The 11,679-nt window shown below is 35.1% G+C and overlaps 3 protein-coding genes and 1 non-coding gene across 4 annotated transcripts; 1 reads left to right on the top strand and 3 right to left on the bottom strand.

Annotated features, from left to right (window-relative positions):
• The first annotated feature begins 4 nt into the window (after positions 1-4).
• LOC111787863 lies at positions 5-1,832 on the top strand. The gene is made up of 3 exons (XM_023667938.1): positions 5-538; positions 1,112-1,230; positions 1,474-1,832. The coding sequence occupies exons 1-3, from the start codon at positions 311-313 to the stop codon at positions 1,622-1,624; spliced, it is 498 nt and encodes a 165-aa protein (XP_023523706.1). The 5' UTR covers positions 5-310; the 3' UTR covers positions 1,625-1,832.
• Positions 1,833-2,018: 186 nt separating this feature from the next.
• On the bottom strand, positions 2,019-6,009 carry LOC111787862 (UDP-galactose transporter 1). The gene is made up of 5 exons (XM_023667937.1): positions 5,480-6,009; positions 5,109-5,358; positions 4,776-4,983; positions 2,763-2,994; positions 2,019-2,537 (listed from the first exon to the last, which is right to left on the bottom strand). The coding sequence occupies exons 1-5, from the start codon at positions 5,588-5,590 to the stop codon at positions 2,316-2,318; spliced, it is 1,023 nt and encodes a 340-aa protein (XP_023523705.1). The 5' UTR covers positions 5,591-6,009; the 3' UTR covers positions 2,019-2,315.
• Positions 6,010-8,362: 2,353 nt separating this feature from the next.
• On the bottom strand, positions 8,363-11,079 carry LOC111787861 (V-type proton ATPase 16 kDa proteolipid subunit-like). The gene is made up of 3 exons (XM_023667935.1): positions 10,870-11,079; positions 9,750-10,035; positions 8,363-8,800 (listed from the first exon to the last, which is right to left on the bottom strand). The coding sequence occupies exons 1-3, from the start codon at positions 10,946-10,948 to the stop codon at positions 8,668-8,670; spliced, it is 498 nt and encodes a 165-aa protein (XP_023523703.1). The 5' UTR covers positions 10,949-11,079; the 3' UTR covers positions 8,363-8,667.
• Positions 11,080-11,487: 408 nt separating this feature from the next.
• Positions 11,488-11,559, bottom strand: TRNAQ-UUG. Its single transcript has one exon. It is a non-coding gene; the product is annotated as a tRNA-Gln (tRNA).
• Positions 11,560-11,679: the final 120 nt, after the last annotated feature.

Genomic DNA, 11,679 nt, shown 5'->3' with positions numbered 1-11,679 from the left:
TGTAAAAAGCCACCGTCAGTTCAGCGACTCCCGTGACTCATAAAACTTCTAAATCATGGCTTCGTATTTATCACTCGGTCCCATCTCTCTCTCTCTCTCTCTCTCTCTCTCTATTCCAAGTGAAAAACTCAAGTTTCTATATAACCAACCACCTTCTTTCTTCCTAGCTTAAAGGGGTTGGAGCTAACGCCACCACAGCTGAAGAGGTTCCTTGTTTTAAGGCAACTAAAACTGAGAAAGTGAGGTGGGGTTTGCTTTTTACCCTACTAGAAGGTTTGGTTGTGCAGCTAAAGCTTTGAACTGAGCGTCCATGGAAGGGTTTGAGAGGTACGGTAAGAAGAGGGTGATGGTGGTGGTGGATCATTCATCGCAGTCCAAGCATGCTATGCTGTGGGCTCTAACTCATGTGGCTAATAAGGGTGATTTGTTCACTCTTCTTCACATTGTTTCTCACTCAAACAAGCTCTCTGAAACTCCGGATTCTTCTTCTTTTCTTGCTAACTCTCTTGGCTACCTCTGCAAAGCTTCTAGACCTGAGGTATACGTTCTTTATTTTGGATAAATATCCTCCTAATCTTTCATGGGTTTGGCTGCATCTTCTGTCTCTACAACATTTTTTGCTTGAATGTATTATCATCCTGCAAACTCAAGATAAATGCATGTAATTTCAGTTTGAAAATGATTAAAAAGCAACAGTTCGTAGACACTTAATTCATAGAAAAGGTTAAAGATTTGATTATGGGTTATCAAGTTAACTAATTTCTAAATCTTTCTCACTGGAAAAGTATGTGCGAGTATATGGGCCACATGGGGAACAGCTTTATATATATATATCTTGTGTTATCTTTAATCTGGTGGTTTTCACTTCCAATGCATGTGTTCATAACAAATAAGATAAGGGGAAAAGACAAAGGCAAAGAGCATGGTAAGGAGAGAAATCTCGAGATGCCTAACCCACTGGCTATACCAACTAAAACCTTTTCCTAGTGCTCCTCCATTATCCAGATTCATCTTCGCAAAAGAAAAGAACGAACCATTTTTTAAGTCTTAATTACAGATGAGTGCGGTGTTGGGTTCTGTGGGTGATTTACATTTTGGTTCAAAATTTCAGGTGGAAGTTGAGGCACTGGTGATTCAAGGACCAAAACTAGAGACAATATTGAGCCAAGTGAAGAAGCTTGAGGCATCTGTTTTGGTGGTGCCCCAGAAAAAGCCTTCTCTGTTTGGGTGGTGGGTCCCAAACTCTTCCTATCATTTTTATATACTGGCTTTGTCATTCAAACAAGTAAATAAAAGTTCAAAAATAATAATGTCACTATTTTGTTTCTATATTTTCAAATGTTCACCCCCTATAAGTACAGATTAAATTTAGACATTTGATTAAACTGGATGAAACTGTACTAAACAGAAAATAAAGGAAAAGGTTTGAATGATAATTACTAACCTGGTCGACATTGTCCTTTTGTATTGCAGCTTCTGTGGGACCAGCAGCTCAGAGCAGCTTGTGGAACAGTGCATCGACCATGCAGATTGCTGTACAATTGGGGTTAGAAAACAGACCTATGGGATGGGCGGTTACCTCATCAACACCAGGTGGCAGAAGAACTTCTGGCTTCTTGCTTAGTTCTCTAGCTTTTACAGACAAAAAAAAAAAAAAAAAAAAAAAAAAAAAAAAAAAAANATCTCATGTTTAACCTGTCATCATCCATCATGTTAGCTCTAATCTTAATCTCAACTCTGTAACTAAAAGCTACATAAGCTTAGATGCCTTTCACATTGTTGAACATTTCATCAAAGTCGATTGAATGCCTTCTTCCATGAGCATTTTAATACTCAGAATTTCAAATCTCAGTCCAATAGGATATAAAGAATGAGCAATTAAGATGAACTTGAAAACCAGGATAAGCAATAGAGCAAGGGAAGTTGAGATGAAGTTTCAGAGACGTCACAGACCTGAAAATTCATTCTGTTCTAGGTTCTAGAATTTGAATAGAAAGAGAGACTAAAGAAGAAAAATATTTGGAACTCTGGCAATAACTGCCTCTTTAATCAGAGACATAAGATAACTACTCATAGAAAAGGTAATACCAGTCGCGCATAAATATGCTAAAGCTACAAACAACAAATAGATGGAGGGGAGATGGAGGGGAGATATAGATATAGCATTATGAATGGAAAAAAGAAAAAAAGTTGAAGTCGCCTAAAGCAAGTGGACAGGACGAACATGCCACGAGTATTCTGGTGTTATATTCTTTTGGATTCCTCTTCTCTACTACCGGTGTGTCAACTACCAAGAACCTCAACTGCGACACTAATTAGACCTTATCATCTAATTTGTCATTTACAAGGGGGAGCAGCTCCATCCGACTCCGAGGGGTCCGAGGCGTTCGAGGGGTTCCAGGTGGCTGCTGTGAGAGAAGGTGTCTTACATAGCCATAGAATGTACAACCCAGGAGCGTAATTGCACATCCAACTGCATTTAACATTGAAATTGGGTTTCGAAATATCGACCATGAAACGAGGACAGCTACAGCTACCTGGCATAATGAAAGCTCAAATGTGACTCACCAAAGTATTAAACCAGGAAATGGAATTTATATACGGAATTTAAGAAAAAACAAAGGAATTATAATGATCTTTTAGACTATAATCCAGATGAGGTCATAAGAGAGCATTGATTCCAAAAGGTAAAAATCAAGTTGCCTGGTCAGTATCGTTGGCAAGGATGATGTATGCAGATAACTGGAACACAATAATCTTACCTTAAGGTTTCCAGCAACATTAAACGTCACAGCAGTTGTGGAATGAATCACATAAAATATGGAGAAGTTAAGACAGAAGGCCATCACCCCAGAGCCGAAAATGATGATGAGGGACGAGCCTACAAACTGGTGTGTGTGAAGCCAATCAAGAACCCCATTTCCTTCAAGGAGCATTGCAGGTACTGCCAAGATCATGGTTGCAAAAGGTGCCATATAATACACCGTATTAATGCTGGTGTGTCAAAAAGAAAACAAACACCAAAGTTCAAACATTATTAGCAACAAAAGAACAAAGAATCATTAGAACAGAATCACTGTTTGTTCGAAAGTAGAGAATCAATGGAAAATAGCAACTAGCAGGGGAGGGGGAAGAAGGAATAATATGAGAAAGAACGGGTTAATATGAAAAGATTTGAAGGTTCATTCACCATGTCATATTATAATTAATGAGGGAGGAAGAAGCCATTTAATTTAACCATCCATGCCAATATAGTACATGTACATCGAAGAAGGATACAACATGGAACGCAAATGTGCAGTATTAAAAAAAACGTGGCTGCACAAAGGAGCATGATGTGTGCATATCCAGAACATACTTGCAGTCATTCGGATGTTCAATATAAGGATTATAAGTATAAAATCAAGATTACAAACAAGAAGACTAAATAATAACAATAGTTCTTCATTAAATGCATCTCAATAATGCATCACCTTATGACGAATACTTATAAAGAAAAAAAAAATCAGTAAATTTTTTAATGATTAAACGTTCTATATCAAAAACATTGAAAGAAAATTCAAAATCACATGTATTCGTACAATTATGTAATTTTAAAAGGTATCCACAATTGGTTCCATAATTAATTTCAATATTCATTACTATCTAGTTGTCTTTGTCTTTTGTTGTGAAGGAGGGAGAAAACGTGCCTCAGTGCCACAACATATGCAACTTAGTAGACAAGAATAGTAATAAAAAATATAATTTGAGCGACTGATGAGTATCAGAATATAATTTGAGATGGACACTAACACACTAACTAAGCTGAGGTACTCGTGATTCCCATAGTAAGAATCCACTTTTACGTTTTTAGTAAAAAAGGAGGATGCGAGGAAGGGAACTGACCGCGTGGTATTTTGATACCATTGGCAGGAATCAATAGAAAATTAAAAAGGGTTGAATTGCTAAAGAGAGAATAAAACAGTCTGGAGCAACAAAAAAAAAAAAAAAAAAAACCAANTCTCCAGAGGTAGCAGCGTTTTCTTTAGACTCAAAGATGAGCAAAAAAAACAGAGAGAGAGACAGCTAGATGAAAGAAAGTGGTAAAAACTGAAGAATAATGAAGAAAGTACATGAATGAAATTTACCTCGCTGGAACTGTGCTACTAATTCAATGTAGTCTAGAAAACACCATCAAGTATTTTTCCAATTCATCCAACAAAAACTAGCGACTGCTTCATGCATATGAATATGTCCTATTTGGAAGTCTTTGCAGGTTTTAATTTATATTTGACATATGTCTATAAGATAACCAAGGGCGGCCTAGATGAGATTCGGCTGTTCTGTATCTATGATATGAATAACAAATACCAAGCTACTGCTTCCAATATCTGCACAAGTTACCCCAACAATTGAGCTAGGCAGATGCAGTGCTCGGCTTGTCACTTTCTTCCTCCTAAAAGTAGAGCCTCCATTTTGATTGAGCTTAAAATGCACACTAGAAACCTTTGCTCAATCAATCGCACCACCATTACGATATAAATAATATAATCCTACCAATTCCATAAATGATACTCGGTTTCAAAATCGAAAAGGTTTCATAAACAATAACGAACACATCAAAGATCTGTACATTAAGGTGAACTATAATTTGGGGTTTTCAAGCAATAACACTATAATTCAAGGATCTATCTAAACCCAGAAAAAAAAAATGCGACAAACAGGAAATCAGGATGAAACTTGGTTTAAAAAGAAACAGTGAATCCAAAAGAATTAACCACGCATAAAGGCTGTACCTGTCAAACTTGTATCCATGTAATAAGGATTCTGCAAGGATGGTCTTTGTGGAGGTAGCTAAACAACCAAATAAGGCAGCACAAAATCCAAGCATATTAAAGCTCATCTCAGTCACAGAAGTAAGAAGAATTCCTCCAACAATAGGTATCAGAGATGCCCATATTCTCCAGTCAAAGTACTTTCTCCATACGAGCCATTGCAAGACAACTGGTAGAACGAATTGAATTGAAGAAATTAACCCCACAATTTAAAATTGAAAATCTCGAAATGAAAAACTAAGAACAATGATAAACAACATATAATCAGGAAGCAATTTGAATTCAAAACCGTACCAGTGGTTGCAGGAGTGAAGGACTTTATTGTCTGCATAAAAGAAACCGGAATATAACGCAAGCTCACATTCCCCAAAACTATGTTAATACAAAACACAAACGACATGGGGAATATCCGTCTCCACCGATCTTCAGGGTCAACAGAAATGAGCGGCTTAACCTTCAACACTTTAATCGCGATATACGCTCCAATCGCAGAGCAGATGAAGTGAATACAAGACACTGTTAGAGGAAATTTAAAATCCAATTTCTGCAGAAAACAAATAACAGATCAATTCACAACCAACGTAAACATCTAACGAATAATCAATCTAGAAGCAAAAAGTGAAGAAATGGAAGAAATGGAAGAAATGGCGAAATTCAGCACAGACCTGAAAGATCCACTTGTTCATGATAATGACGGTAACATTGAAACCCCACCATTGAAGAATTGCAACGAGAGATCTAATGGTGCTCCACTGACACAACCAAGCCTCCTCCATCTCTCTATCTCTCTCGCTCTCGCCTCAGACCCCAGATCACCCAGCGCAAACTCCCAATTACACCGGAATTCTCTCAATTAAACAAAACTCCACCTGAATTTCCAAATTCGAAACCACTCAATTCAGCAACCTGAAAAAATTGGTTTAGCAGCTAGAAGTTAGAGTATGAGAAACGGATGAATTTGCGCCCAACAACGCAATAAGCATGCTTCCGCCGAGGATCGCACTCCTCTTTCTCTCTCTCTAATTCAAATCCGAACAACGCTTCACTTTGTCGAGCCCATAGCTCGAGCTCTCTTTCATTCCAAAGCTATGGCTATGGCGATTGATCGAGAAATCGAGAAATTGAGAAATGGAATTTGGCGCTGTCCATGGCTTCTCTTCGGCCTTTTTTATTTTCCCCAAACCAAACACACAGGGTCTTCGTCTTCTCTTCTCAAAAGCCCGCCCCAAAAGCCATGGCCCGATTGTGGATCCCACTCGCCACGTGTCCTTTCCTTAAGGCACTTCGCCACGTCAGACAATCTCACCCGTTCCTTTATTGTTCTTGTCGGATTACAGAACGTTGACCCATCTCTCAACCGTTGGATTACTTCAAAATAATAATAATAATAATAATAATAATAATTTGCTTCTTTTTATTTTCTCCTTTTAATTTGTTTTTCTTTTTGAAACATTACGGATGCGCTGGCACTGGTAACGCCGGAATCTGATAAATTAATTAATTACATTATGGGACCGGTTTCACTAGTAATGGCTGCACCCTATCTTTCCCCCTTTTAATATCTTATATTTTTTCTTATCCATCTATCAAATTATTGATGGAAAAATAAATAATTTGAAATTTTATAAATAAAATAAAATAAATGAGATATATATAATTATAATTTTGATAATTAATGCAAGCGTTAGGTAGTTTAGGGAATATTAATTATACAAGTGGAGTTTAATTTGATGGTAATAGGGAAATTAATGAAACATTATTAGCCAATTGGAGTGGGTTTTAAATTAAAATTAAAATTAAAATTAAATTAAATTAAATAGATGCGTTAGTTTCAAGATAAACCCTAAATTTGGTTGAACTAAAATTTTAAATTAAATTGCATTTATTATTCTTAAATATAATTTGTTGATAATTCATGGTTTCTTCAAATGGGTGCAAATGAGAGGTGGAGTTTCAATTAATAATATTATTTAATTTACGTAAGCAGTAATAATGTATTTTAACCACGTTCGAGTTGGGTAAAATTGATATTTTAATATTATATTATGAAATTAAAATTTAATTAATTAATTAAAAGGGCGAGATCTGAGAATACGGCATGAAAGAGTCGGCCAATTGTTTGGTCAATTTCTTAGGAAGCAAAATAGCTTTTTATTTATTTATTTATTTATTATTATTATTATTTTTAATAATAAAAATGTATGCGTTAAGTTAGCACAATTAAAACAAGTCTTTCAAATAATAATAATAATAATAATTTTTTTTTTTTTTTTCATTTCTATTTATATAATATTTATTGAATTGTTTGACTTTAATATTTAGTTGGTGTAGTTTTAATAAATTTTAAAATTAATCTCTACCGTTGATTATTTATTTATTTATTAAATTTAGTTAAAATAATAATAATAATAATAATAATTTTTTTTATTAAAAACCTAAATATTAATATTACAGCATCGTCTTTTAACCATTAAAAAAACTAATTTTTAATTTAAATATTATAAAAATTTAATAGGGACGCCAACAATGTCGGTGTTTGAGTTACAGATTCGGATTTATTATTATTATTATTTATTATTATTATTTGAATAATGTATTTTTGGAAGATTCCGTTGCATTGGTTTGTAACACGTACACAGCTCATTAATAACATTAAATATCTATTTTTTACAAAATAATAATAATACTTTTTCTCCAAAAATTAGATGTTAAATAATATTTTGTCTAAAAAAAAGTTTTAAATAGTTTTCTTTTTATGTGAAATATTTTATGTTAAAAAATACTTGCAATTTTTTAAAAGTTTTAAAAGTATTAATGATTTCCTTTTTATTTATTTTGTCAAAAATTAAATTCGGGTTGAATTTCAATTTCCATTAAAAGAAAAAATTGATTACTTTATAATAATAATTATTATTTTATTTGAAATTGGTAGGTGCTTTTCCATAAGAACTGGTCTTAATAAGTAAGCAGATGGTGATATGTTTTCATATTTATAGCAAATATTCTTTATATTTCTGTTTTTTTATTTTTAATAATCTTTTTAAATAGATGCAAAGGATAGATGTTTATCACAAAACTCCTCAACCGTCCAAATCAGAGACACGTATATTAATGAGAGGAGCTTTCGTTGTGAAACAAAAATCAGTCTGAATACTACCTGAAAAACATAAGCTAGATGAAACAACGAAACAACGAAATCCACATTTATGAGTCGAAAGGTATGAATGATCAACTTAGAATCAAACGAAATCCACATTTATGAGTCGAAAGGTATGAATGATCAACTTAGAATCAAGTTTTGAGAATTACTTACAACAACAGTATAATTTATTTTGAATCGTTGAACGATCATTAATTTAAACATAAACACAACGTCAACAAAAGTTCTGGTGGTTGGTGTCTTGGAGTGACTAGAAAGAAGACGTCCATTGATGATCTTTTAAAATGAGTCCATATCTATGGCACCATATTTGAAAATACGTTCTTTCAAAATTTACAATATAGTCATATAACTTTCATGAAAGTTTTATAGTCGTTGCAGTAGTGACTTCTTACGTTGGCTTTTCATCCAACATTGTAATGAATTTTTATTCTCAACGGAATCTGCATCATAAGGTAACGACCACATAGAATCAGTCCACAACTCAAGTGTACTGACTAAAACTAGAAAGAATATCACACAAATGAGGAGATGAGCATGGAGGTTTGTCATAAAACCTGCTCATTACCATCACTCAATAAAATACATAGGTTCAGGTTTGACATGAACAGAAGAAACATAGTAACAAAATCTCCTTGAAACATTTGGATAACAAATTCAAAGATGAAGGATGAACTTGGCGTCGTTCGTCGTTCAATCCGCACGAGATTGACCCGCCCGAGAAGAGAGAATGATACCAACAATAAGACCGTAGAGGGCAAGAGCTTCAGCAAAGATGAGGATGAGAATCATTCCAACAAAGAGCTTAGGTTGTTGTGCATTGGCCCTGAGTGCATCAAGTACAGAAAGCCGATAAAACATGTGAAGGAGCTAGAATATGATTTGTATAACTAAGTAATGAACCAGAAAGAGAACAGAAAATGATCTGTAAATCATGCAGCATCTTGCTATCATTATCCAATGCTCTAGAAGACAAAAAGTACAGATGAATGAAAGAAGAAACAAACACAAACACTAACACTAAAGGATGGGAAAATTTTGCAGCTCGGATTTCGAACTTTAAGATCCGGAACTGTAACAGCTCAGATCCACCGCTAACATATAATGTCCTCTTTGGGCTTTCCCTTTTGGGCTTCCCCTCAATACTTTAAAATGCGTCTGCTAGGGGAAGTATTCCACACCTTTATAAAGGGTGATTTATTCTCCTCCCCAACCAATGTGGGACATCACAGGAACAGTACAGTATAAGCCAGCATCAATGCCTAGTCCCAAAATTCTAGTTCAAGTAACTATTCTCAAATTCTAACCTTCTAACACATTCGATGCCAAAGCATAACGAATTCAAACACTAGATGCAATTATCATCCACCTTACGTAACACTTGCAAGTATAAGCCAGCATCAATGCCTAGTCCCAAAATTCTAGTTCAAGTAACTATTCTCAAATTCTAACCTTCTAACACATTCGATGCCAAAGCATAACGAATTCAAACACTAGATGCAATTATCATCCACCTTACGTAACACTTGCAAGTATAAGCCAGCATCAATGCCTAGTCCCAAAATTCTAGTTCAAGTAACTATTCTCAAATTCTAACCTTCTAACACATTCGATGCCAAAGCATAACGAATTCAAACACTAGATGCAATTATCATCCACCTTACGTAACACTTGAAACTTTGCACAGTTGTAGCGTTTATGAAATTCAGAACTCAGAAACATAGCCATTCAGGGTAATTAACAGCCAAAAGGGTTATAGAGAGTATAAATATTACCGAACACCGGCATCGCCAACAATCCCAATTGCCATTCCTGCAGAGAGACCAGCAAGACCACAAGCAAGTCCAGAAGAAAGATGAGCATACCCATCAAACAAATAGTATGACTTTGCTTTTGGGTTTATTCCAGTACTAATAATAACAGCGATGATCAACCCATAAATACCCAACACTCCTGCCATGACAACAGGAACAATAGATTTCATGACGAGCTCAGGCCTCATAACTCCCATGGAGGCCACTCCAACTCCACTCTTTGCAGTCCCATAAGCAGCACCCATGCCTGTAAAAAAAGGAAGTATTAGCGCCAGTTTCTTTATACTACGACTTCAACTGGATAGTTGGGTGCTCCAGTTAGGAAAAGATAGGTCGTCAACGTGTTTATGCATTAATTTGGTGGGAAAAAAAGCATACACACACAACAGATCCTTATATGTTGCGATGGAATACGTAGTACAAAAGGCATTAGAAGAAGTATGAACCAATTTTACCAAAAAGGCAAAAACCATTGGACCATCTTCGAGAGGGCGAGCAATCCAGATTCTCAGGCTATTTCTCTCAGAGATAAAGAAACACTGGCTCTAAATTGGATCGGAGTTTCCAGGAGTGAATTTTTTTTCGTCAGAATCTCACTTATTAGCAAGATCAAACAAAAAAAGAAAATAATAAATAAATAAAAAGAGGAAAAATAAAAGACATCTTTGCAGTCGGAAGTTTAGCATATCTAACCCAATGATAGAAACGGGAAATGGAATGAAAAATGAGAATAAAACAGTATAGGATCCAGTCCGATCGGCCACAGGATCGACCAAATTTCCCCATATCATCTCATTGCAAATTAACCCAATTTCTAAAAGTAGAACAGGAAAATAGATTCACGCCATTTAAATCCAAGAAACCAAAGAAAAAAAAAATCTCCAAATAGGCCAATCACAAAAGATTCATCCCCGTCAACTGAGCCACCTCAAACTTCATTATGCCAATTGAATTCCCATCTTAAATCAAATTCAATCAGCGGACAAACTGGAATTACACCCTTAGAACTAATCTAATCGATCCATGCCGCATCGCAAACAGAAAAATGGAAAGTAAAAGAAGATATAGATGCGAAATTTACAGGAGAAAACAAGAGCAGCAGCGGCCCCAAGGAAGCCGAAGAACGGAGCAGTTTCATCGCCGCTAAAAGTAGACGCCATTGGATTAACAACCGATATTAGCTTCGGAATCCGATCCCGGTTCTCAACGCTCCGGCAAGCTTTTCTAGGGCTTCTTTTTGTTCTTCTCTAGATGAAGATATAGCAAAGGCCGGTGATTCGGGAAATATAAGCTGGAGAAGGCGAGTAGAGTAATAAGAGGAGAGCAGTCGATGAATAAACTGAAAGTACCATAATACCCCTCCTTTTATCCGTATTTACCGTAAGTGATGTGGAACGTGTAGCCACCGGAACCTTGGGACTTTGGGCTGTGGGATTCTGGTTTGTGTTTTATCCAGGGACTTTTATGGAATATTTTAAAACAATACGTGTATATATTTATATTCATTTATTTTTAAAATTCATAAATATTATTACAAAATTCAAGTATATTTTTATTAATATAGCGTATTTATATATTTTAAACATTTTTTTTAAAATAATGATTTACCTTCTTTGCCAATATAAAGATAATTTCCCCCAGTGGAAAAAAAAATAAAATAAAAGGATTATTTATTTGCCTTAAAAATGAAAATGAAAATAGGTCCTACCGGGAGTCGAACCCAGGTCGCTGGATTCAAAGTCCAGAGTGCTAACCACTACACCATAGAACCCGTTTTGAGGTAGAAATTGTAGGCTATAATTAAATTTATTATTAAAATAGGTTCCTACCAATTTAACTCATAACTTATCAATTTTCACTTCATTAAATATTCATATAAAATATTTATAAA

This window comes from Cucurbita pepo, chromosome LG02 (genome assembly GCF_002806865.2).
Source record: "Cucurbita pepo subsp. pepo cultivar mu-cu-16 chromosome LG02, ASM280686v2, whole genome shotgun sequence".
Classification (NCBI taxonomy): Eukaryota; Viridiplantae; Streptophyta; class Magnoliopsida; order Cucurbitales; family Cucurbitaceae; genus Cucurbita; species Cucurbita pepo.
Note: the sequence above shows the minus strand (reverse complement) of the source record. Positions and strands in the feature narration are given on the sequence as shown.

What these genes read in the sequence shown, in the direction of transcription:
- LOC111787861 (XM_023667935.1), bottom strand. Translation starts at nt 10,948, where the DNA reads ATGGCGTCTACTTTTAGCGGCGATGAAACTGCTCCGTTCTTCGGCTTC. An exon ending in TGCTGCTCTTGTTTTCTCCT is followed by an intron (nt 10,036 to 10,869) that starts GTAAATTTCGCA and finishes CTTTTTTTACAG; the next exon opens with GCATGGGTGCTGCTTATGGG. An exon ending in GTTGGCGATGCCGGTGTTCG is followed by an intron (nt 8,801 to 9,749) that starts GTAATATTTATA and finishes TGATGCACTCAG; the next exon opens with GGCCAATGCACAACAACCTA.
- LOC111787863 (XM_023667938.1), top strand. Translation starts at nt 311, where the DNA reads ATGGAAGGGTTTGAGAGGTACGGTAAGAAGAGGGTGATGGTGGTGGTG. An exon ending in GCAAAGCTTCTAGACCTGAG is followed by an intron (nt 539 to 1,111) that starts GTATACGTTCTT and finishes TCAAAATTTCAG; the next exon opens with GTGGAAGTTGAGGCACTGGT. An exon ending in AAGCCTTCTCTGTTTGGGTG is followed by an intron (nt 1,231 to 1,473) that starts GTGGGTCCCAAA and finishes TTTGTATTGCAG; the next exon opens with CTTCTGTGGGACCAGCAGCT.
- LOC111787862 (XM_023667937.1), bottom strand. Translation starts at nt 5,590, where the DNA reads ATGGAGGAGGCTTGGTTGTGTCAGTGGAGCACCATTAGATCTCTCGTT. An exon ending in TGAACAAGTGGATCTTTCAG is followed by an intron (nt 5,359 to 5,479) that starts GTCTGTGCTGAA and finishes TGTTTTCTGCAG; the next exon opens with AAATTGGATTTTAAATTTCC. An exon ending in CATGGATACAAGTTTGACAG is followed by an intron (nt 2,995 to 4,775) that starts GTACAGCCTTTA and finishes TTGACACACCAG; the next exon opens with CATTAATACGGTGTATTATA.